This window comes from Puma concolor, chromosome B3 (genome assembly GCF_028749965.1).
Source record: "Puma concolor isolate L17-30 chromosome B3, mPumCon1.1.hap2, whole genome shotgun sequence".
In the NCBI taxonomy this organism is placed as follows: domain Eukaryota; kingdom Metazoa; phylum Chordata; class Mammalia; order Carnivora; family Felidae; genus Puma; species Puma concolor.
Window position 1 is genome coordinate 94,019,864 of NC_141672.1, and position 26,019 is coordinate 94,045,882.

The 26,019-nt window shown below is 39.3% G+C and overlaps 1 protein-coding gene across 11 annotated transcripts in view; it reads right to left on the reverse strand.

Moving 5' to 3' along the window:
- Positions 1 to 22,722, reverse strand: part of CEP152 (centrosomal protein 152) — a 92,107-nt gene extending 69,385 nt beyond the window's left edge. For 7 of the 11 annotated variants that reach the window (XM_025919636.2, XM_025919635.2, XM_086710638.1 and 4 more), the window contains exons 1-8: positions 22,532 to 22,667; positions 16,808 to 16,904; positions 8,962 to 9,065; positions 8,686 to 8,758; positions 8,327 to 8,605; positions 6,530 to 6,695; positions 3,846 to 3,986; positions 2,138 to 2,277 (exon numbers count right to left, since the gene is read on the reverse strand). In XM_025919636.2, the coding sequence (XP_025775421.2) occupies positions 2,138 to 2,277; positions 3,846 to 3,986; positions 6,530 to 6,695; positions 8,327 to 8,605; positions 8,686 to 8,758; positions 8,962 to 9,065; positions 16,808 to 16,897 (993 nt within the window). In that variant the 5' untranslated portion in view covers positions 16,898 to 16,904; positions 22,532 to 22,667. Of the gene's footprint in view, positions 1 to 2,137; positions 2,278 to 3,845; positions 3,987 to 6,529; positions 6,696 to 8,326; positions 8,606 to 8,685; positions 8,759 to 8,961; positions 9,066 to 16,807; positions 16,905 to 21,764; positions 21,914 to 22,070; positions 22,413 to 22,531 lie in introns of those variants that run through there. The other 4 variants (XM_086710632.1, XM_086710634.1, XM_086710633.1 and 1 more) reach the window with 4 other exon arrangements.
- Positions 22,723 to 26,019: the final 3,297 nt, after the last annotated feature.

Consider the following 26,019-nt stretch of genomic DNA (forward strand, 5'->3'; position numbering starts at 1 on the left):
ATGGCGTTTATTCATTTGCTCAATAAATAATGTGACTACTTTGTAGTAGGCAGGGTTCTAGGCACTGAAGGACATGATAAAAGGCAGGCAAGGTCCAGACTCTTACTACCTTCTGCTGGGAAGGGACAGACCTTAACAAGTAAACAAAGGAGATCATTTCAGATAGTTTTGTTTTTAATTTTTTTTTAATGTTTACTTTTGACAGAGAGCGTGCACACAAGCGAGTGTGGGGGAGGGGCAGAGAGAGAGGGAGACACAGAATCCGAAGCAGGCTCTAGGCTCTGAGCTGTCAGCACAGAGCCCGACATAGGGCTCGAATCCACGAACTGTGAGATCATGACCTGAGCCCAAGTTAGATGCTTAACTGACTGAGCCCCCCGAGGTGCCCTTCATAGGATATGGTATGATGAAGAAGAGTGGAAATGCGGGGCTTTGGGCAACTTCAGATATAAAGTGGCTTGTTTTAGCTCACACCTGAAGGATAAGGAGCCAGATATGAAACAACACTGCTTAAATTCTTTCATTAAACCATCCTCAGAACTAGCCACAAATCTCATCCAAACCAAGCTCACAATTTTATAGTCACTTTCATTTTTAGCCACCCTTTTTCCCCCTCTCCAAAATGGTTTGACTCTCTCTCATGAGTCACCCTCCATCAGGCTTGGCTACCAATAACCTCTGATCATTTCCAACCATTAAATGGCTATCTAGTTCATTAATCAAAAAATGTGCTGCCACTTTATTTTTTTTATTTAATTTTTTTAGATTTTATTTTTAAGTAATCTTTATACCCAACATGGGGCTCAAACCCACAACCCCGAGATCAAGAGTTACATGCTCCACTGACAGAATTCGCCAGGTGTCTCTGTGCCACAACTCGAAAGGCACGTGTACCGGAGTCAGGAAATTTCAGTTTTGCTGCTTCGTCAATAACTGGCTTTGTAATCTTGGGCAAGTAATTTGACCTCTTCCAAAATTTGATTAACTCATCTATAAAGTAAACACAACGCCTCACTAATCAAAATCCCAACAAGATCTTTTTACAAACATAAAAAGTTGATATGCAAAATCTAGAAAAGGAAATGTAAAAAAGAGCTACAAAATTTTTAAAGAATACCACCAGTAGCCCTTGTTATCCAAATTTCAAGACATACTGTAACGCTATAGTTGTGTTAGTATCAGAGCAGGAACAGAGAAATATATAAGAAAAAACATGTACAGGTCACGTCAATGTTCAACAACACTCACTCAACATATACTGACCACCTATTATGTGCCAGGCAAAAAGAAGACAGGGGAAACTTAGGAAAAGAAGGAGCTTATTAATCAAATAGCACTGTGTTGTAGAAAGGACCTTCCAGAGAGGAGAGAGGGTATATATGAGAACATAAAAACAACAAACAGGGGCGCCTGGATGGCTCAGTCAGTTAAGCATCTGACTCTTGATTTTGGCTCAGGTCATGATCTCACAGTTTGTGAATTTGAGCCCCGCGTTGGGATCTGCATGAACAGCGTGGAGCCTGCTTGGGATTCTGTCTCCTCTCTCTGACCCTCCCCCACTTGCCCTCTGTCTCTCAAAATAAATAAAAACTTTTAAAAAATGTAAAAAAAAAAACCAACAAATACACTGCCGAGTTTGAGGAGAGTAAAGAAAGAGGTAGGCAAGGATCAGATGGCCATTTCAATGTCACACTTCATCCCACAAGTAAAGCAAGGTCACTGACAGGCTTTAAGCAAAGGAAAGATGATCATATTTTAGAAACATGACTCAGAGGGCCATAAGAGAGAATATGGAGAAGGGGTAAAAGACTAGAGACTATTTAAGAGATTTTTGCTAGAGATGGTAAAAATCCTGAATCAGGGACATGCAGACAGAAATGAGGAGACTCAACAGAACATAGTAGCTGACTGGATGAAAGAGGACAGAGGACCTGAGGTCTCCTCCAGACTTCTATCTGGTACACAGATAACTGGGTGGATGGGAGCACCATTCCTCCAAGGTAAGGGAAACAAAAGCAAGCTTATGGTAGAAGAAGGTATCAACTTCAAGTTTCTTCTAAATTTAGCCCTACGATACCAAAAGCTAAGCAATTAATAAATAACCTTTTACCATAAGTAATCATGATAAAATATTTACCTGTTCTTCATTCACTTTTAACGCTCGTATTTGGGTCTCCAGTGCTTTTATTTGTGCTTCAAGTTGTAGCTCTCTCTCTTTTCCATTCTGAAAGAGTTTCTGTGATTCTCGGAGGCTGAGGGTCAAACCTTCCTTTTCATCTAGAACATTAAAAATGTTTACATAAATAATAAGTTACTGTACAGGGACCCCGATTGTAACAATCTCTATCAAATATCAGATCCATATCATACAAATGTTCTGTTCCGTTTAGATAGTGAACTTCAGCGGATTTAGAGAAAACCAGGAAAGCTCCAAAAAAGAATGCGTGAGTGACACCAAAAAAACTGAGAGAAACACAACCACTTCCTTCAAAAATCTTCCCTTTGGGAACCACAAGATTTCCTAACAATGATTTCAGCATTTGTTTACTTGAGAAACTACATAGATGTGACAAATCTCTGTTAATCAAAGAAGGGATCTGAGGACTATTAACTTTTTATATGTACTTGCAATGAACTCTTAAATTCACCTAATCTTAAATTCTTCCCACATACTTTACTGTAACCGTTCACAAGTTCTTCTCTCAAAAGAAATTTTATGAGCATTACAGAAAAAGACCTTTTCACTATCAATTATGTTTGAAACAAGTTCGAGTTCAGTCACAAAATTATTCTACAAATGAAAAGTTCAACATTGACCAAAACTACAGAAATCATGAAGAGTAAGCAATTATAATTTGAATCTGTGTTTACTCTATGTGCTTTTCCCAGCAATGACTCCATTTTCTCCTTGGCACTTCCAAAGGAGTTCAGGATCACTAACTCTTACTTGGACTCAAATCTTATGTTAATTTGTAGGCTTAGAAAATGTATTGCAAACTAAACACAAGTCTCTTTAGGAATTGGAATACTTCATCCAAGGTAAACTACATAAGGAGTCAACAACTTATTAGGACAGAATGCTACCAGCATAAAGGATGTTCACGGATTCTAAAAGCCTGATAGAAGAGTAAGAGGGAGAAAATGAGGATCTCGAAATAATATGTTCTGGAGAGAAGTAATCCAAGGCCAGGTGTCAAAAGTCCTGGGTTTTTGTTTCATTCTGACTCATTATGAGCCCTCCGACCTAGGGCATCCACTCTCTAAGCTTCATATTTATTTTTTTTTATTTTATTTTTTTAACGTTTATTTATTTTTGAGACAAAGACAGAGCATGAACGGGGGAGGGTCAGAGAGAGGGAGACACAGAATCCGAAACAGGCTCCAGGCTCCGAGCTGTCAGCACAGAGCCCGACGCGGGGCTCGAACTCACGGACCTCAAGATCGTGACCTGAGCCAAAGTTGGCCGCTCAACCGACTGAGCCACCCAGGCGCCCCTCTAAGCTTCATATTTAAAGTGAGGCTCTCAGGGGCGCCTGGGTGGCGCAGTCGGTTAAGCGTCCGACTTCAGCCAGGTCACGATCTCGCGCTCCGTGAGTTCGAGCCCCGCATCAGGCTCTGGGCTGATGGCTCAGAGCCTGGAGCCTGTTTCCGATTCTGTGTCTCCCTCTCTCTCTGCCCCTCCCCCGTTCATGCTCTGTCTCTCTCTGTCCCAAAAATAAATAAACGTTGAAAAAAAAATTTTTTTTAAATAAAAATAAAAAAAAAATAAAGTGAGGCTCTCAGAAACAAGATCTGTAGCTCTAGTGCACCTCATAAATGACAGCACCCAACAGGTGTCATCTTACCTTTGACTATCAGAAGCTGGTGATTCAGATATCTAATTTGATGCTCACTTTCATTTAACTTTTCAACTAAGTTGTCTAGTTGTCTCTCTTTTGCTTTGTTAAGAACCTGAAGTTGGATAATCTGCATATTTTCTGCAGAATCTGCATTGAAATTAAAGACAATTTATTAGATAAAAGCAAACACAAATGTAAATTTGTGGATACAATTCAGTATCATGAAATCAATTCAATTGATTGAAACTAGCATTAAAAAAAAAAGACAGACAATAATGTATCAGAGTGCATCATGTAGTATGAATAATGATTATTTTGTCAAACTTGTGTTTTAGTTATAGATACTTATTTACATAGGTATATATTATAAGACCTCAACACAATGTAAAAAATGTACTTCTTACTGTGGTCACTGCCAGACATGTTTAAAAGTCTGGTCTAGAGTAGAACCCTGAATCACTACCATTTTGACTAATTAAAGATATGCATATACCAATTACAATGGAATAGAGTTCTATGCTCTCATAAAATTGAAAAAAAAAAGTACATCAGCTTCTATAAAGCCATTTCTAAAGAAAATTTCTAGACATCCTTCTCAAAATTTATTTTAAACAGGAGTGGGAATTAAATTGTATTCACGTTCATGGCAACACATAACTGTCGCGTTAATAAATGAACAGATTAATAAAGAATTTTGAGGTCTTCTTTCAGAAATGATTCAAGTCATTTTAGGGACCACTTAAAAATGACTGGGGGGGGGGGGCGCCTGGGTGGTGCAGTCGGTTAAGCGTCCAACTTCAGCCAGGTCACGATCTCGCGGTCCGTGAGTTCGAGCCCCGCGTCGGGCTCTGGGCTGATGGCTCAGAGCCTGGAGCCTGTTTCCGATTCTGTGTCTCCCTCTCTCTCTGCCCCTCCCCCGTTCATGCTCTGTCTCTCTCTGTCCCAAAAATAAATAAACGTTGAAAAAAAAAAATTAAAAAAAAAAAATGACTGGGGGAAAAAGAAAAAAATGACGTGTAGGAGAAGGATAGTACTTCAACAACAAAATGACACACATTCTTCATTTTCTACTAGAACAATGCCTCTACTTGCTAACAACCAACACAATCTTCTTTTTTAAAAGAAAAATGGTTAAGACCAAAAGAAAACCGTGAAGACTGGAAACTTTGTTACAAGTCAGACTAAAAAACGGAGGTAGCTCAGGAATTAGCAATCTACAGGCCACACCTCTCTCCAAAGTCATTTTTTTTAACTACTGTTGCTAAACTGTAATCACTAAATTCAGCACTACCATGCCATTAGGTTATTTCATTAACTTCCAAATGTCAAATTTAGGCAAACGTGTAACTTACTTAAACAAAAATAAATAACTAAATGAACCGACTTGATAAAATGCAGACTGTTAAGAAACTGATGTAAGGTTATATGTGCAGAAAGGCCGAGAGACAGAAATGTAACTGAACACAGTGCAGCTGGAAGAGCAAATACCAAGATGTCAGGCCACTGGCGTGATGCTTATTTACTCAGCCCAAGCCAGTTATGCCACACACGCTGTCCACTTCCTCATCTCCTCATTCCACAGCACCTTCTGAACAAAGAAGGGGTCCCCATATTTGCCATGGACGCCTTCAGGGGAAACTGAAGCCTGGCTCCCCCTGGAACTGTCCTGCAGCCCACGTGTATGGTGGACATAGCTCTCTGAAGGTGGGGCATGAAGTCCAATTTCCTTGGTGTAGCCCAGGGAACCCAGAATAGCCAAAATGACCTTCCCCCTGCTTCTTGAATGTACAACAAACAAAAAACCTGCTGTCACACTTAGAATCACACTGGCTCTTCCACATGCATAATAACTAGAAGTTATCTCACATGTCGGAGAGTGTGACAATAAAAGCGAAGTGTATGAAACACTCTTTCAGGTGTTTCAGTCGCAGCGTAAGTTCTGCCTTTTGGTTTTGGAGGCTTCATCTCCTCAACATTCTCTAGTCACACTTCTCACTCTCATATTTATACATGCACTATATATGAGGAATTCTTTTTTTGGCAAGTGCCACATGACTAACCCTGAGATAACTCCAGTTTAAATTCTTAACAATTAAGTACTTTATATCAGAGTTGTCTAATTATTACACTATAACTCTAAAAAATTCAAAGAAAAAAGATGATAATGGCTGATTACTAAATTACATTTCTGGGTGGTAATAAAAAATCTTAGATTGAAGAGAAAACTATAGTTCATTTTCTAAATTAGACTTCAGTAAGAAAAATAAGAAAAATATGTATCTAATGAAAAGTCTTTACCAACTAGAATGACTGAAACGTACAGTTGAGAAGAACTTCTATTAATCTTTTATTATAGTAAGTTTCAAATATGTAAGGTAGAGAGAAGAGTGCAATGAATCCCATAGACCCATCACCCAGATTCAACAATTATGAACTCATGGCCAGCCTTCCTTCAGCTACATCTCCACCCAACATTACCCCAAACAACATATTATTTAAAGTACATCCAAGACTTCATATCAGTTTATTCATACATACTTCAGGATCTCTAAAAATAAGGGGACTTTAAAAAAAAAAAAAAAACACAACTCCATTATCATATTTAAAAAAAAAAACAATTCTTGAACATGTCCAAAGTTTTCAAAAATTCTCCAATTATGTTAAGAAATAAATATAAACTTGATACATACTTTCATTAGCTCCTAAAAACTGTTGTTGCAGGCCTTCAAATGTGTCACTTCCCGCTATCTCCTGGGCTGGTGAGTCATCATTCTGGGCAGAAGACTGATAAGGTTTATATGTCACTTTATATGGTTCCAAGGCTTGACAACTGGGGCCTTGTGATATACCAAATTGCTATTATAAGATGATAAATGAAATTGACAATCATGATTTGGCCTTTTCTTTGAAAATGATCTGAATCAAACACTTCAATTTTGTCATGAAATTTAATTGTGGTACAATTACAAACTTTATACATACATCTTCGCTTAAAAATACCACTTATAGTTATTTAACAATGTTAACTCAAAGTCTGCAATATATAATTTTATGTATCTTAATTGCACTTCTGAAAATATAATGGGGCCAATTCCATAAATAACACTCAAGAATTCCAGTAAGATGGGGCGCCTGGGTGGCTCAGTCGGTTAAGCGTCCGACTTTCAGCTCAGGTCACGATCTCGCGGTCCGTGAGCTCGAGCCCCGCATCCGGCTCTGAGCTGATGGCTCGGAGCCTGGAGCCTGCTTCCGATTCTGTGTCTCCCTCTCTCTCTCTCTGTCCCTCCCCCGTTCATGCTCTGTCTCTCTCTGTCTCAAAAATAAATAAACGTTAAAAAAAAACAAAATTAAAAAAAAAAAAAAGAATTCCAGTAAGATCATATAGAAATATTTAAGAATGATTTAGATGATGCCAATATCCGGGGAACATAAAAATGTACACATTCAATAACAAGAACATGTGATACAATACCTCGTATGTAATAAATATTCAATAATACTTGTGGAATAATTAACATTCCATAGAAATAGAAGAGAAAATGACCACGTTAAAAGGACCAAAAAAGGGGCGCCTGGGTGGCGCAGTCGGTTGGGCGTCCGACTTCAGCCAGGTCACGATCTCGCGGTCCGTGAGTTCGAGCCCCGCGTCGGGCTCTGGGCTGATGGCTCGGAGCCTGGAGCCTGCTTCCGATTCTGTGTCTCCCTCTCTCTCTGCCCCTCCCCCGTTCATGCTCTGTCTCTCTCTGTCCCAAAAATAAATAAACGTTGAAAAAAAAAATTAAAAAAAAAAAAAAAGAAAAAAAAAAAAAGGGACCAAAAAGTCATCCTCTCATTGGGTGACATAAAATAGCTGTTGGCAAAAAGAGGAAAAGCTACTGGCAAAATCAATGTCACTGAGAAAAACTAAGAAGCAGCTACCTAGATCCTAAGGTCTTATCTCATTAAACTCTCCCAGGGCTAAAAAGAAAAAAAAAGAAAAACAAAAGTGTTTCTTTCCTTAAGATTCATCCTGTCTACTGCCGTACCATTGCAAAACAGGTATCAGCTTTGAAGTGTTCAACCTAAAATCTGTTACAGAGGCAGTGAGCTAGAAAATCAAGGTAACTAAATGGTGTCACCTACATAGATTTACCACTTTAAAAATTACATCAACATACCTGAACATAGCTTCTCATTGAAGCACGGTGACACGGTAGAAGCCAGAAGCAGCAGTAAGCGAGGTGATTCTTTGGCAAACCTAACTTTTAATATTTAACTGTTTCTATAAAGCCTCTTATTTTAAAATTCTACCTTCAGATCATGAATGGATTGTAAACAGAAAACAGCATGACTAATTCAGCATGAGCCTGAATAAAAGCACTCTCGGGACTTTTTGTACTTAAAATAAAGCTTACCATTGCACTTATATACATTTTAAAAATAAACACACACAAGCAAATGTGTACACACATACACATGAATTCCTGAAAGTCCAGTTCTTACAATACCTGGAAATGATTCCTTTGAGGATCTGAAAATTTAATTATATTAGTTGGTTGGCTATTAAATTCCTGCTTCTGACCATTGGTATATGGCCTAAAGTTTTCAGGAAGGTGATATAAATCGGTCTGTTCATAATCACTTGGAGGACTGTAACCACTTCCGCCTTCATCTCCAACTTCGTTAGGATGGTACCCAGGATGCTGGTCGTCAGCTTTATTTTGATTGTCTTCCCAGCCATTGCCACTTTTCTCTCCAGTATATACATCACGAATCTCATTATAGTCCTAGTAGATAACAAAAGTAAAACAAAGGCACTAAGATCTAGTCCCGCCCTCACCAAAGTCATCATCCACCAGATACTTACATTTCCACTTTGAGATTTAGGCAGCACTTGATGCTCATGCCAGTTCATCTCCAATTGCTCAGAGCGATGCGGTCTTGAGAAAAATCGATACTTTAGATTTAGAGCCTATCACAGAGAACTCCCAAGATTTTAACATGTTTTCCCTCCAACCTTCACCTAAAATTCTAAGAATCAGTTTACAATTTTATAATCATGTACATTATTGCCTACAGAGAATCAAAAGAAAGAGTCTTAGGGTATTGTAATATATGAGTGAAAGTGATTTCCGGCCCTTACTCGCCCTCTGTGCCGTCCTCGCTGCAGTCCGAGTAGGGGAGTTCAGGGGAGGACAGGTCATCATCCAGCATGTCGTGAGGTAGGTCAGTGAGTAGCTGCTGCAACTAAGACAGGAGAGCCAGCATCAACATCACACTGACTTAAACATTTAAACTCAAGCCAAAGCTGCCTTGGAAAGCATGATTTTGACTTTAGAAGACAAAGAAGTTCCTAATTTCTCCATTTAATAAGTGTTTTAAATTCCACACACATTATGTTCATCATTTCATGTGGGGAACAGGGGAATGCGTAATATCAGGATTTACACTAGAAGGATTTACACGTTTTCCTACAGAAGTCTTAGACGAAAACACACATACATTACAACAGAATTTTAAAACTTCTTTATAGACACACAGGAAGTCATGATAATGGTACAATCACCGTATTATGTTACCACAGGGCAGACTTGAGTCTCAGAATCCTGTTTGACCAGTAATCAGAAGGTGGGGACTTGACAATCACACATTCCCCATGGGAGCCTGAGGAGCCAGCTCTACTTGGGCCAGGTGGTGAAAACAGTAGTTCCAGCAGCAGCGGCAGGTGGCCCGGAAGCCCTTAAAAGCTCTAATAATGTGACAGAAACCCCTTGGAGAGTGATTAATTAGCAGACTGGTGTCTAATTCCAATGATGAAAAGATACATGATACTTCAGCTCTTGTAAAACAGTTGAATAAAAACAAGAGTTTTAAGTCCACTTTTCCACAGGTAGCACTCTCAAAAGCATAACTCCAAAACTGACATAAAAGCATTTGACCTCACTCTGTAATGTTTTTCTAGATAAATCACACCTTTAGCATCCCGCCTATAAAAACTAGATAAAAACAAATTCATTTAAGTTTCAAAATAAACTGTGATTAAGAGATGAAGAAACTGTCTAATTTGTTGAATTTCAGTATCTGTAAATGTCTTTCTTCAATTTCCAATATAATGTCTTAAAAGTGATAACAATCAGAAGATTCAAATATTATTAAATAGAAGCAAACTGAAATCATCATCATGATTTCTCATTAAAATTAAGCACTGGTTAAATTAACAAGTTGACTGAGTCCTCCACAGCACATAAATGAATCCCATAAAATTACATAATGTGAGTGTGTTTTAAAAATATTAAATACTCTGTAAAACCTTGGAGGAAACAAAACAAGATGCTTCTTAGTCTATAGCAAGTTTTTTTCCCCATTTCTCTGTCCTTAGAAGGAATGAAATATAGCTATAAAACATGTCTGAGTATTACATTTATAATCAAAAACCTTCTGAAATAAAATACATATATATAAAGTTAAATAAAAATATTCTAAGAAAGGTCTCAAACGAATACTCCAATTGTTAACTGAATTTTGGAGAAGTCAAATTTGGGAATGGAAATGGGGTATATGAGGAGGGGAGGGGGATATTTCCTCACCCCACATATATTTCTAATATTCACTGTATTATTTTTTTTTAATTTTCTCAACCCATGTTGTTCTTTAAAAATGAAACATGAGAAAAACATTCTTATTCTATTCCAGTGAAAAGTTAACTTTGTCCCAAAATTTATTCGATATTAATATGAACAACCAAGACCTTGATTTATTGGCCACCTGCTCATGCTGGATAATTGAAAAACCTTTTTGAGAATTAGCCATATCAGACTTGATCCAAAGATATAAAGAAAAAGAAACACTAAAAATGAAACAAAACACATCAACCTATTAGTATACTACATGCATGCCTCAAGTGAAAGGTAGCAAAGTGATTTGAGAAAGACACAAAATTCACTAAGCAAAAATCATATATGATGTCTTTTAAAGTAGTCAAACTTGTTTTGTCTATAATTATGTACCACTGCTTTAAGGAAAAAGACTACCCCCACATACTACCCAGAGAAAAATACCAAGAAAATAAATCTCTTATACTTACATCAAGTAAGGACTCCTGTACAGAAAGAATATTTTCTTGTAAACCTTCAGTGAGGTTCAAGTACGTAGTCTTATCATTAAGGGGAACCTTGACAGGGACATCGGAATAGTACATTTTTTCCTCTTACCAAGATAGAAAAAGCTATACAATAATTAAGCAGTTCTTTGTGACACCACAAAAGTAACACAACTGGCATCCATGGAGAAAAATTAATCTGAGCATAAGTAGAAAGTTCATCAAAATGCTTCTGGATCCATAGATGAACTTAACAACTAGCAAAATCATCCCTATAGTATTTAGTTTCTTAAAAAATATTTTACAGATATGCTAACACTTTGAAACTGTTTCATTCACCTTCAAAAAAATTTTCCCTGAAGTTCTTTGGCATAGTTGGGCCATATTCCTGGCTTCCATAACTTTCAGGACAGAAAGAAGCTAAATGAGGTGAGTCCCCCTAATAAGGGCATTCGGGAACAAAAATCCCACCCCCAAGGCTTCCATTCCCAGGATCAAAGTGTGCCCTTCTCATATACACTGTCAAATAGATTTTGCTTTCGGTCATTGAATTTCGCCATAAAACACAGAATTACCAGATCAACTTAGCATGATACCAAGTAGAGAATTTTATAAACTATAAATTTTCCTCATTAAAGAACCCACCTAGCTACCAAATACAGATTCAAGGGCAAAGAGAACACTCTATAAATTACAACATTTAATTCCACTCATTACTTTCAAATTCAACAGATTGCTTTTGGGTTGCAAATGTAATCTTTTCAGTGGGATATTATTGTGTGTCAACTGAGTTTAATCATTAAAAAGATACCTTCCCATAGAAAAAAGATAATTTGCCATTGCTAAGGCCTCTACCGAAATGCATTCTAAGCCATTCCATAAACTCCTCTCTCTTTGCTACTTCACAGCTTTCTTTCCTAAAAAGAAAGAAAAACCTGAGGGCATTTTACTCAAAGAACTTGAGCAGCAAAACACTTTGCAATAAGTCATGCAGAACACCCAAACAGCCTATGTTTAGGGGGAATGTAAAACAGAAAACATGTAAACTTTTTGCTAGGGTTTTCAACCTAACTAAACAGACTGTCTTCAGAGACTGTAATCTTCAACATTCATGAAAGCATGAATTACTTGCCACACATCTTCACATCTTTTCCCAGGAGAAAAGCAACAAATGGAACAGCCAACACTCATATGCCTTTTGAACAGGTTACCTCACAAACACACTGAAAAGATTCTGATATGTTAAAATGTGAATTCTTACAGAACGCTTTCATGGATACACACTAAGCAGAATCTTCATTTTAACCTAAGAGCCAAGTTAAAAGCACCCTTGAAATGGCCCAATGTGAGAATGATGAAGGGCCAAATAACGTGGCAGCCAGAGTTTTAGTTTATGATTTATACTACAGGCAGAATTTTTTTTTTAAATCCATTCCATTAATTAAATAAATTTTATGTTAGTGGGAAAGACTGTGTCTAGATCGCCACATATCTGAAAAAGAAATATGGCAGCATTTGCTCAACAAATATTGGCTGCCCTACAGATGACACAAAACTCCAGGCCTGGAAGGAACACTGGAGCTCCTCCCAACCCACATCTCTCCTTCTAAAGGGGAGCAAAGCAAGACCCGGAGAAGGTAAGGGGCATGCCCAGGAAAAGAGTTACGGTCCCAGAGCCCACACCAGAACCTGAATCTCCCCATTCCCACTCCAATTTTCTTCTACGTGACATTTTGTTGGTCACTGGAAGACACTTATGTCTACCTATTTGTATATGATCAAACCACACTCAGCCAGACTTAGGTTTTTGTTTCCACTGTGACAGTCCCTGAAAAATACCTATATAAGAAACATTCAAAGGCATAATCCAGATAAAGTATAAGAAACTGCTAAAGAAAGATATCTACCATATGAATACTGAACCATTTGTTTCTTTGATTTTCTCAGGTGATGACAAGAAAATTCCACTAAATACGTCAAATAATATAAAATGTAAACAAATACTGGCTTCACAACCCCCTCTAGTGGGGACAAAATGTCAAACTGTTCCTATAATTACATCAAACAAGGCAGTTAGAAAGTAGAAGAAAGGCTTTGCAGTGGAAACCCTACCTCTTTAAAACACAGGATTTCAAAAAGCTCAAATGAGCTTTATTATTCTATTAGAGAAGCACTGACATAAAAACCAAATGGACTCAAATCAGCATGGCCAGGTGCAAGCTTCTCTCTGCCATCTGCTTCTTAAAGCACCTACATTTCTACTCAAGATCATTTTCCAGGCTTCAAATCTAACATTACTAAATGAACTATCATCAGCAAGTATTATCTTGATAGCACAGATTACTAGTACTTCTTCCCCAAACCACCAGCTCCAAAATACATACTCATATATGGAGAACAAAGCAATAATCACAGAGCTGTTTCCGGTAATACTACAAGTTCACATGTATTCCAGCAACCTGTGAGATCCCAAGTGACAATCTACCTTAAACTGTAGGGTTACCAGTAACTCTGGAGCTTGTAACCACTCCTATCACAACAATAACAACTCTATAATAACCCATGATGAAATCACAAAGCACACTGACTTAAGTGACAAGTATTTTGAAAAATCACATTGCTACAATTATGAATGAGTTAACAGAAGAACTTTTGAATTCCACTTTTCCAGCTTTACAAGTAAAAGTTTGCCTAGAATACTTTGGATGAGGTCCACTTAAGTAGCAAGGGGGACAAGTACATCCATAATTCTCAAATGGTACAACAAGAAAGTAATGTGATCCAACAAGTTGTAAGAAATATCAGTGATATGAATATTAATTAACATGACAGCATATCTCCCTGGTATCATCACCCTCACTCAGCTGCACCGTAATCTTCTCTGTTTACTCTGTAGAAGATGGAGCTTTGGGTGAAAGACTGGATGAGGCTACAGGTTATGCACTTCTTCTCTGCTATGCCTTGGCCCACAGTACCCAAACTTTTACCATTATACCATTAGGAACTGAAGTAATTTAGAAATGATTATAGTGCCTTACTTTTCTGTGAAACTCCTGGAGATTTTTTAAAAATATGGGTCTAATCACATATTTAGACCTCTGTGGTTTGAGGTTCTACTGGTCTAAACGTCCTCTGACTACTGAGTCACTTACTAAATACTTTCCTTTTTTGAAGATTAAATGGACCTCCTCCCCTTGCTCTTCAATGCAAACCAATGGAGGGAACAGAAATGAAAAAGGCAAGATCATAATTGTAGAGCTGCTATTTGGACGGCATGGAAGATGGAACTTGACTATGACTTATTCACAGATTTATAGGTAAGTGTGGACAAAATCCCAACTGATCCCAAAGGACCAAAATTAAACTCAGGAACTCATCATTCACACCAAAAGGTCAAAATCAGGATTATTCTACCATTTACAAAGAGGATCTCACAAATCCTGAGCAGAGAAGACTATAAGTCCAATATAGCCTGCTTGGCCCTACATCCTCAGGGATGCAGACACTTCTCCTACATAAGCGAATCGAATACCAAGCGATTCACTAAGTAGAGAAAGCAATATGCATTAGCCAACTACTAACGCTTATAACCCAGCTATCAATCCCAAAGCTATCAACCAGGGAGCAGGAAAAGACCACTCTTTTCTTTAAACCTCGCAAGGCTGTGAAAAGTTCTGCTACGATAGGGTCAGACAGACTAAGGAGGTTGGAATGGACTCTGGATATGCAAACAAACTTAGGTTCAATCAGCCAATTTACCATTTTAACTTGCAGTGATGACATACACATGAGCTGAGTTTTTATCAATAACCCTGAATTTTGTTGGTGAATCTGAAACCCTACAGCCTGTGATCTCACTTCTCCCCTTGCCACAATTAAAGAAAAAAAGGCAAAAACACTGTTTACTAACACGAAACATATTCATCATGTTACAGTCAAGTTGGCTATGTATTTTCTTCCACTCTGCTAGAAACACTCATTCTTAGGTACTTCACTTCTTAGGAGCTCCTTTTTTTCTGGAAATTCCCTATCCCAGGGTATAACCTATCAAGAAATGATCCCTATGTCTATTTTCTATATACTTAGAATCTATTTCCTCTGTAACTAACGTCCCCTTTAAAACTGTCACCACACAATACATCTCTAATTAGTTCCCTCTAATACCCTAACCATCTCTCTAATATCTTTTCCAATGAAAACTCACCTGTCAGATTATTTTTTCTTCTTCTTTAAAGTCTACTATAATAATTACTTAAACTGATCCCCTCAAGAATCCCAGTAGCTAAATTCCAGCAAACTATCCAAAGCCATCAGGGTCATGAAAACCTCATGCTGTGAGTTCACAAAGTAACAGAAAACCCTCACCCCCACAACTGCTGTGGAAGGACCCTGTCAAAATCCGGAAACCCCGGCCAGGGTCACGGACTCCAATGCCCTCCGTGACCTGGCACAGAATTGACAGGAGCGAAGCCTGCAAGTGCATAAGCCCACGCTGGTGCGAGAGGATTGTGGCCAGCTGGGAAGGGACAGCCACTGCTCAGATCCAGCCTGCCTGCTGCCATGTGCAGACACAGGCCACATGTGGCCGGGGCTTAGGACGTTTCAAGACAAGCCAGAAACTCTGGGTTGTTACATGAAATATTCCAATCTTTAAACATAGATTGAACTTTGAAAAACACTGTGCAGCCAAACAATACAAATCGTCTAGGGACAAAAATCCACCGAGCTGCTAGTTTTCTATCTCTATCCTAACCCTACTTACTGCCAGCTACATGGGCAACTGACCCTATTCTCTGCTTCCTGTTAATACTAACGGTTCACAGTAATGATTCAAAAGGATTGTTTTATATATTAGAAAATGGATCATATCAAGCATAGTCTCAATACAAAAAGAGCCTATCATCATCGTCAATCAAGAAATTTGAGTCAAACTAAAAACAATCCTATCAAATTGACTTTCACCAATTGCTATTACTACTATTGCCACCTTTTCCTGAACATTACCATGTGCCAGGAATTCTGTTCAACTCTTATATATGGACATAAAATATAGTCTCCTCCTTTTACTCCCTTTCTCCTTGGGTCTATTCACCACGCAGCATACAGTAAGATCATTAAACAATATGATCAGATACCATTTCCCTGCTTAAAATCCTCCACTGACTTCCCACTGCTCCTAGAATAAAATACAAACATCTTACCATGACATACAATGAGTTGGCCCTAGCTCACCTCTTCACCCTATCTGCACCCTCACCCCTCGGTCCCACAATCCCCATACCACAGCCTTCTGGCTGTTCTGCAGAGATATAGGGCTTCATGCTCTGTGGGTGTCTTGGCCTAGAATACTCTTCCTCAGGCTTCTGCATGGCTGCTCCTCACGACTCAAGTCTCAGCTCAGGCATTTCCTCCTCCAAAAGACCTTCCCTCATCAGTGCCCTACCAGTTGCTTTAATATCACTCTATTTTGTTTACCTATCACTTATCGGTGCTAAATTATCACTCACTCGAATTACTTAATTCACTTGTTTATGGTCTGCCTGCACGAGGATATAAGCTACTTACTTGAAGCAAAGAACCTGGCTGGACTTGTTCGAGGCACTATTCCAAGCAACTAGAAACTAGGCGTCTGCCTCCAAAGCCAACCAGTACCTCCTAAATGAAAAGATCTTCAAGAATCTAACCATTTACTGTGTTTTAGTCTTATCTCAGAAAAGGAAGCATTCCACTCAACCACCTTTTATAAGCTCAAATACTCATCAGGTTTTTAGGGGGTGACCAAAAAAAAAAAAAAATCATATATTCCTTCAACATGATACAAGATGATATAATTTTGGTCAGGAAAGAAAACCGTTGAAGACTGGGTTAGTCGTTTTTCTGAGTAACTTACCTCTTTCTCCCTTTCATAGTCTTCTTTGTCATATTCTTCTTCTTCTTCATTTTGCGTCTGCAGTGCCACACTGCCAAAATCCAGTGACATGGTCTTCCTGTAGAAAGAGACAGATGCTTGGTTTCTACACACCCCATAAAAATCTTCTAGGCCAAACTACCCAAGAGATGCCACACACACAAAAGACGACAGCGGCCAGGGAAAAGTTGGATGTAACTCACACGTGGCAAATGGTTAGTATACCAAATATAAAGACTAAGCTTACAGATTAATTGTGACTCACAGAAAGAGCTGTATGGCAGTAATTCATAGAAAAGAACAAAGTGCAAAAAGCTAATAAACCTGTGACTAGACATTACTTGTGGCCTGGAAAGTATAACCTAAGACAGCAAGATTTTTGTTCACACACACACACACACACACACAAAATAATTAACTAGAAATATGCCAAAACAAAAATTTTAAGAATGTGCCCAGAGTGACTAATTTGATTTATTAAATATGGCAAAGGTAGTATCCTCCACAATTTGTTTTGTCCTCTATCATGAATCCAAAGGTCATGTTTTAACAAAAAGAGAGCCACTAAATTCTGAGCTAACAGCTGGCCCCAAAAACCATCTGCAACCTGGGAAACTCCATATAGCACACACCCAGAATATAAGCGTTAAACGTGCCGCTCTTTAGCTTGGTAAAATCGGGTTCTAGCAAAAACGAGTCAGGAAAAACGGAAGTGAAGACTGTGAAGCTGTACCACTGTAGAGTGCCTGTTCCAAAAGCAACAGCATGAGTTCTCTAGAGAACAGTCTCTGCTGTGGCAGAAGGAGCAGCAGGAGGTGGGTTTTCAAGTACGCGCAGTCAGAAGCCTGCCAATGACTGGAATTATACTGAGGGATCGACACGACACAGAAACGATGCAGAATTTCAAAGCTCCAAAAGACCCTGATGAGGAGGTAGGTGGGCGTCATCAACTACCCACCTAATTCTGTCTGCCATTCACTGCACTCTTCCGCATGCCAGGGAAATGCACTTTGAGGTGAGCCTGCGCCACAACTCATTCACCGCACTTTTTCGGGCTCTAAAATGTCATTAAGTTGGAAGTGAAATAAGAAGCAGAGGCCCAGGAATCCAAATACATTTGACCACAAAGAACGCGGCTCCCTCATGTTAACAGCTGAGAACTATGATCACAAACCTTTATGTAAGCCAATAGCTCTAGAAGCAAAAGATGTTCCACTTCATCAAACCTGATGCACCTTTGATGGTAGCACACAGGTCCATTTATACCACTAAGAAAAATAGATGGCCAATTAAATTATGACACCTCATTAATTTTAAACTGCAGCCTGACTCTGTAGATATTAAAATCTGAAAAGAAAATCTGCACTTTAGAATAGATGAAACATGGCATTACAGACTAACACAGATATGAATTTTAATGCTGAAAATGCCCCTACATCGAGTTTTTGCTTTTCAAGGACTGAATTATGCTTCTTGTCCAAACTCTAACTTGCAGTCCACCTTTTTTATCCCTCCCTCTCTGGTCCCTACAACCAGCCCATTCCTTTCGATTCTTATCAAATAAAACTCCTTACATCAACACAAACCCTTCCAGCTTCTACCTCTTAGACCAGACCCGCTCCTTTCTGTTCTTGCGCCAGAGCTAAAAGGAGGATGAGACACGTGCACTTTTTCACTGAGAGGGAAAATACATAAGCCTAGGGAATCTAAACCTGTCTCCACCCAGGAGCTACAAGAACCTTCTTGTGCACCTACGTAAGGTGGAGATTTGAATGTAAAGAGCCTATAATACAGCTGAAATAGTGAGGGAAACACACAAGCTCACATCTCTAGGGTTTTTCACTATTGCAAGTGAACATCAGGTCTACAGAATCAACAGATAATGAAAACAGCCCATTTAAATCCTGGTTCCTTAAAAGAAATTAGATTAAGTCGGGCCTTAAGAATCTTCCTGAATTCTCCAGGCAGAAATAATCTTTCCTGGGTCGTCTGGGTGGCTCAGTCGGTTAAGCGTCTGAATTCAACTCAGGTCATGATCTCGCTCGCAGTTCATGAGTTCGAACCCCAAATCAGGCTCTGTGTTGACAGCTCAGAGCCTGGAGCCAGCTTCACATTCTTCATCTCCCTCTCTCTCTGCCCTCCCCCGCTTGTGCCCTGTCTCTCTCTCTCAATCTCTCTCTCTCTCTCTCTCTCTCAAAAATAAACATTTACAAAAAAAATCTTTCCTACTTCTGATATTTATAGTATTCTCTACCTCTTCCGATATTTTACAGTTAAAGCCAAAATATGGATTTGGGTTAACTTCTCCTGTATTAGACAAAAGAAAGGAGATTTTTTTTTCAATCCTTCACTAACATGCCATCAATTCCCATTGAATATTAAAAAAGAGCATTCAGATTTACAACAGCCTATTGTTAAATACAGATATTTTAAATAAAGAGCTACTTTTTCTCAGAATAGTGAATTCTGCAACGTATTTTCATTTTTAGGTGAAGAGAATGTAAAAGACCAAAGTGTATCTTTTCTGAATGGCTTTTTAATCCAAACCAAGTCATTAAAGAAATCTGAAAATATCTGAAAAGACCAAAATCTCTTTAAACAGGGGAAAAAAGATACAAATAAGTTTTTCTTCTCAAAAGTGCAAACAATTGAAGACCTTAAGAAACGATTTTAGGCATAAAGGGAAATCTGATAATCTTACTGTGGATGGATAGATAAATAAATAAATAGTATTTTAACTAAAATTTTAAATAAAAGCTAATGCTTTTCCTCAACTGATTAATCACTACTAATTACCACTTCTATCAGAGAATACTCATATCTGAATACTATAATAGTCAGAACAATAAGAGACTGCTTTAGAAGAAAAAAATAAATAGTAAGACAGTATACCCAAAAGCCATAAGGAAAAACTTGACAGAAACTTAACCACAAAAAGTAAAACCTTTTATATGGCATCATATACAAGTCAAATATTATGTATGAAAACATAAAGAAGATAATAATGTATAAGAAAAATATTTGCAAAACACATGAATAAGTCCCAACATACAACTCTCCGAAAAAAGACAAACAACCCAATTTAAAATGGGCAACTGACATGACAATTCTTTTTAATGTAAATGCTCGATTAACTTGAAAAGATGTGTAAGCTCATGTAGAATTCACAGTGTCATTTAAACAATGAAATGATTTTTCAACCACTAAATTGAAAAAAAAATTAACACCTAGTGGTGGCTATTTTGTAGGAAATAGGTATCTTCATGATTGGTCAAAAGCATGAACTGCAAAAACTATCTTGAAAACTGCCATATTAATCTACTGAAAAACAACACTTGCCCTAGTAAAATACTTTTGAACAAATTTGGCAATACTATACTACTAACAGAAATAATGAACTATTTCTATATTAATGACTGATCATTAAAAAATCAAGATGCAGAATAAGTGCACTGCATGTTTTTTAATAGCAAACTAGCTAATACTTTATTCCCAGATAGATCACCTTTTTTTTTTTTTTTTTTTTTTTTTAATGTTTATGTTTGAGAGAGAGGGAGACAGAATGTGAACAGGGGAAGAGCAGAGAAAGAGGGAGACACAGAATCCGAAGCAGGCTCCAGGTTCTGAGCTGTCAGCACAGACCCCATGTGGGGCTCAAACTCACAAACCATGAGATCATGACCTGAGCTGAAGTTGGACGCTCAACTGACTGAGCCACCCAGGCGCCCCTAGATCACTCTTTCTGAACTTATTAACAAGACTATGAGACTATGTTCTGTATTTTTCTTTTTCTTAAACACTCAGATCAGAAGGTCTCAATCTCAGTACTCATTTTGTCATCCCTGGTTGTTTTCTTTGCCCTCCTTGCAATGGGAAGGAAAACCAGTGAGTGTTTAGTTGGACAAAATATTAAAAACCAAAAGCACTTGTTTTTGTCTCATCCAAAAACCTATAAGCTGAGAGCAGAATAAAATGCTTGTCCCCCATGTTTTACACATAGTAGGCACACAACGAATATTTGTTGAATGAATGATACATTCATGTGGCCTTATAGGATTCATTATTTCAATAAAATTTTACTCAACACCTACTGTGTGCCCGTTTATATCCTAGATGTATCTAAGATATGATATCAGCCATGGGGAGCTTACAGTCCCTTAGAGAAACAGTGATATAAATTAACAGTTACAATGATACAAAGTAATAAGTTCTACAATAGAGGAGAGTGTAAAGCACAAATTAGGAAGAAAGGAAGGCTGAGAGAAATTTCACAGAAAGAAAAGACTTCAGATTACAAAGAACACAATACCGCTGTCAGTGGTTAAGAATAAGGGCACTCGTGCAGACAACCTGGGCTCAATTCTGGCTCTTCTATTTATCAGCTGTGCAAACTTGAGCACTCGGTTTCCATTGTTTCATTAATAAAATGTGGGTAAAAATAGTGCCTACCTCAAAGATTATGAATATGTACTAATTATGAACATAAGGTGCTTAGCACTATGTACCAATCAATTCATTTGTTTCGTTATTATTAAAACGTTATCACCGATGAACGGGAGTCTGCAGCTACAGAAGAGGTTAAGCAAAGACCATTCAGTACATCTGAGAAAGGTAAATGGGCAGCCTGCGGGAAACCTTACTTCAAGTAATGTAACCTCTTCTCCGATGAAGATATCCTTCCACTCCTGTTCCCCTATGGCATTAGTCACTCTTTTGCACTTCCAGACTATATATGTTTCTTATACTTTTCTTATGGCTTCAATTTCAGCCTCTCACTTAGTTGAGTGCATTTACATATCTAACAAGTGTATATAAATTGCCATTCATTGAAGGATATGGTGAAATTCAGCTTAAACCGGACTTAAGTTCCTGACTATAAGATAGGAAAGGTTAACTGGCACAAAGGGAATTTATAAATGCCCTAGGAAATTCTACTTACTTGCTTAGATGCTAGCTTCCTTTCAAGAATGAACATAGCCAGAGCACGCTAGCCTGTTTTAGACTTGCCAAGCCAGGCTTAAGAGGCCTAGTCATTTATTCAACAATTATTTGCCAAGCCCCGTTCAAGATTACAAAATTTAACATGACCTGGTGGAGGAAAAGAGAATAGACATTTACACAAATGATGGCAATAATCTGCGATCAGTGCTAATGACAGAAGCTTGGACAAGTCGATTCAGGGCGCCTGAAGATTGCAGCAAGTGCACCCAACAGGCTGAACGACGCAAGAAATCAGTGGCCTTACCAAGGAACTCCGTTTAGTGTCAATTACAGCACAATAACTAGGTACTGCGAGAGTGAAGCTGCAGAATGCCTGCACAGGGCGCGCCTTGGAGCTGCAGGCTTTGGCTGGCTTTGGCTGCCAGCGTCACGTGCACTCGGTCAACACACGTGTACAGGGCACCCACTGTGAGCCAGGCGCGACGCCAGGATGACACAGCAGGGGTCCCCAGGATAGGGTCTCGGGGTTACCCCAACAGCCTGGAGGACGCGAGGAGGGCTTCCCACACGCCACTTATTAGTAGGAACTTGGGATCTCGATGACACTTCAGAGTCAAAGCCTGAGTCCCGCAACCCGCGGACAGTCCACCACCACCGGATTTGAGGAGGGGGCGGGTCAGCCCTCGGAAAGCCTCAGCCAGAATCCTGAGGACACCGCACCTCCTCCAACCCCAGCTCCAAGCCCAGCTGAGAAGCGAAACTCACCGGAGGCCACGGATGCTATCACCACGGGGAAACCCTAGCCCCGGCCAAAGACCGACTTCTAACAAACCCCCTTACCCGGGATCTAATCTACTAGCTCCTTCCTCGTCACAACCGAACTCAGAAGTGCTGAGGCCATTGACGAGCAGCCTCGTCCTTCAATCGCCTGCTAGAAGCTGCCCTGGTGGGCGGGGCCATGCCGGCTCGGGGCGGGGCGCAGAAGCGGAAGTCTCCGCCTTTCTCAAGCTTAGTTGAGAAGTCCACCTGCAGTTGCAAATGTATGGCTGTTTGAAAGCGGGCGCCAGCGGTGGCGGGAAGCTCCTCCTGTGCTCCCATTGGTGGATTCGTGAGCCAATTACGAAATGATTGACTATGGAGCGGGCGGGCTTATGGTTACTTAGAAACGCCCAGGCGCCTGGCCTCAGGCCTATGGAGAGGAAGAACCTGGACTTGTCCGGGGCCAGTTGCCCCTTCCTTCACCACCTGGTTCCCCCAACAGCTCACGCTGCTCTTTCAATTCCCAAACCTCAGTTTTCGGCTGCAGCACACAGAATCCCTCACTTTCCCCGCCGAACCCCTACCTTGAAGGTTTTTTCACTTGCCCTTCTCTAAGGTGCCTGCTTCCCCATCACCCAAACAGGCTTAGATGTAATTTTACTTTGTCTTCTTGCTTATTGGGTCCTGCCTTGTTTGAATTTGTATTGCTTTCATTACTGATGAGTTAGCACATTTTCCCAAGTGTGTGTTCACTACTTGAATTTCCTCAAGTGTGAATGTTCTCGTCACTTGGATATATGCTAACCTGTCCTTTAAGACAGTGCTGTCCAGTGTGCACTAAAGCCCGTTCTGTATCCGCCTTCCAAATTAAAGGGTTCCAGTGACTATCGAGGAGTTGGTAGCACCGGGTTCACATATCTTTTTACCTTCCTCATACATACGAGAAAACCCTTTCTGCTATGGTATGGAGAAAAATGGTTGTTTAAGGCTTTTCATAATCTGACTAGTTTTCTTCCCACCCCAGTGATGCCTACACTGACCCCTGTAATCCCATCAACTAACCTAAGATTATGCCATATAATAGGTACTCACTCAATCCATAGCAATACGTGAGTGAAATTACTGGCTGAGCTGCCTATCGTTCTCAGAGTGCTTTTGTTTTGCTCACGCTCTTTCACCTGTATTGCCCTATCTTTCTTACCTACTCAGTCTTCAAGATAGATGAGCACCACCTCCTCTGAAGACTTTCACGACACACTTCCCTCCCTTGGCAGAAACAACCCCTCTTACATCTGTTTACAGTATAGGTATCTTATGGTGCTTATTATCTTCTACAATTAGTTGTGTGTCTGATTTACTCAGTTCAATGTTAATATCTTGAGGTACTCACATTGCTCCTTGGACATCAAACATGCTTCATAGTCCCTGGTGGGCACTCAAAGTTGTTAAGTGAGCAGATAAATGAACGAACAAATAAATGAAGGCTTCTGTGCCAGAAAATGTGAGTAAAAGGCATTCAGGTAAATGGCAGTTGTTGAAACCTGAGCCAAGGTATCTGTTAGTGGGAACTAGGCTTGGATTAAGAGGATGCTAAGTAATCCCTGCCCACAAACATAGAGGTGAACACATAAAATATATAAGGGGGGGAGGGCAAAGCACATGAGGAGACAATGTTTATAATCCCTTACACAGTGCTTTAGAATTTGGTAAGTTCTTTCACAGACAGTAGCTCATGTGTTCCTCACAACAAACCTGTGAGGGGCTAGGACAGGTAAAAAAATGACTAAATAAATAAATAAATAAATAAGTGACTTGTCCAAAGCTACACAGCTAATATGAGAGGAAGAATTTGAATACATATCCTTTATCTCCAAATCCAGAGCTATTTGTATTTAATATTATATTAAATGTGAGATTTAAGTACGTATGTCACAAAAGATGCAAAGTAAAGAATAAATCAGAGTCTCTTGCCTCTAAAAATGGATTTGGGTAGAGTTTTATAGGTATAATCAATGAAATTTTCTTGACTGCCTATCTTGTGTAGTTCCTGGCCTCAATGCTTGAATATAAAGTGTGAGGCAGGACCCTTACCCTCCAGATAATCATACTCGTTAGCAGTGCAAGATGCTTACATAAGAAGGCAAATCTCTCTCTCCCTCTCTCTCTCTCTCTCTCACACACAAACACACACACACAACACACACACACACAAATAGTTTACTACATGCAATATAAGAATGGGTGATGATTCTGGGGAAAAAAATGAGCATTTAAGAAAGGATTTATCTGACCAAGTTCTTGGAAGAAGAGGAAAAGAGAGTCAACAGGAAGGTTGTTAGCATGAGTGATTGTAAGGTGAAACCAGACCACCAAGAGTAAAGGATTCTTATATTTAGAGGTATGAGTGAAGAAGTACACTGAAAAGGAGCAGCCAATAGAAGAGCTTGATGCCTGAAGAAATAGGAAAGCCATGCTATAAATGTAAGGTAAGGTGTAAACAAGGAACGAAGTTGACATGTCCAGAGAAACACAACCAGACAAAATCATTATGGGGCAATAAAATAAATGTGGGGAAAGAGAGAAAAACTGCCAAAGACCTTGAGTGCTAGACAAGATATTATTTCTGGAATGTTGGGTCAATATTTATCTTGCATTTTTTAACGTTTATTTATTTTTGAGACAGAGAGAGACAGAGCATGAACGGGGGAGGGTCAGAGAGAGGGAGACACGGAATCTGAAACAGGCTCCAGGCTCTGAGTGGTCAGCACAGAGCCCGACGCGGGGCTCGAACTCACGGAGTGTGAGATCGTGACCTGAGCCGAAGTCGGCCGCTTAACCGACTGAGCCACCCAAGCGCCCCTATCTTGCATTTTTTAAACAGACACACCTGTGAGCTGGGAGGGACGCTACCTCTACCAGACCTGTTTATGTTTCTAGGAGAAATGTCATGTTGCTGATGAGATGTGGTCCTTCCCATTCAGAACATATATAAAGGTGGAGCTAAACCATCATTCCTCTTTCTTCCAATCTTCTCTTTGGTGCCAAAGCTATCAGGTCAAAGCAAAGCCATTATGAAATAAACAGTGCTATCCTTAAAAGAACACTGAACTTAAAAATGATCGAAGTTTAAGTTCCAGCTCTCTCACCCACTAGTTTTTATCCACAATTTATTTAACCCCTGAGCCTCAAAGTTCTTATTTAAAAATAGGAATAATATCTACTCTGCAAGATTGTAAAAAACGATGAAATGATATTGCATCTAAAATGTAGAAATGCTATTTAACTGAATGTTATTTAACTGAGGGAGATCAGAACATTATTTGTAATACATTCAGTATTTTTTGAGCATCCACTTTGCACCAAACACTATTCTAGGGGATCATTTAATACTGACACATGGATCAAAATGCCTGCCCTAATTAACCCCTAATCACCGAATCTACTCTGGTCCAAGGTCGCCGTAACTTTAGTACCATCACTTCCCCACCACTCCA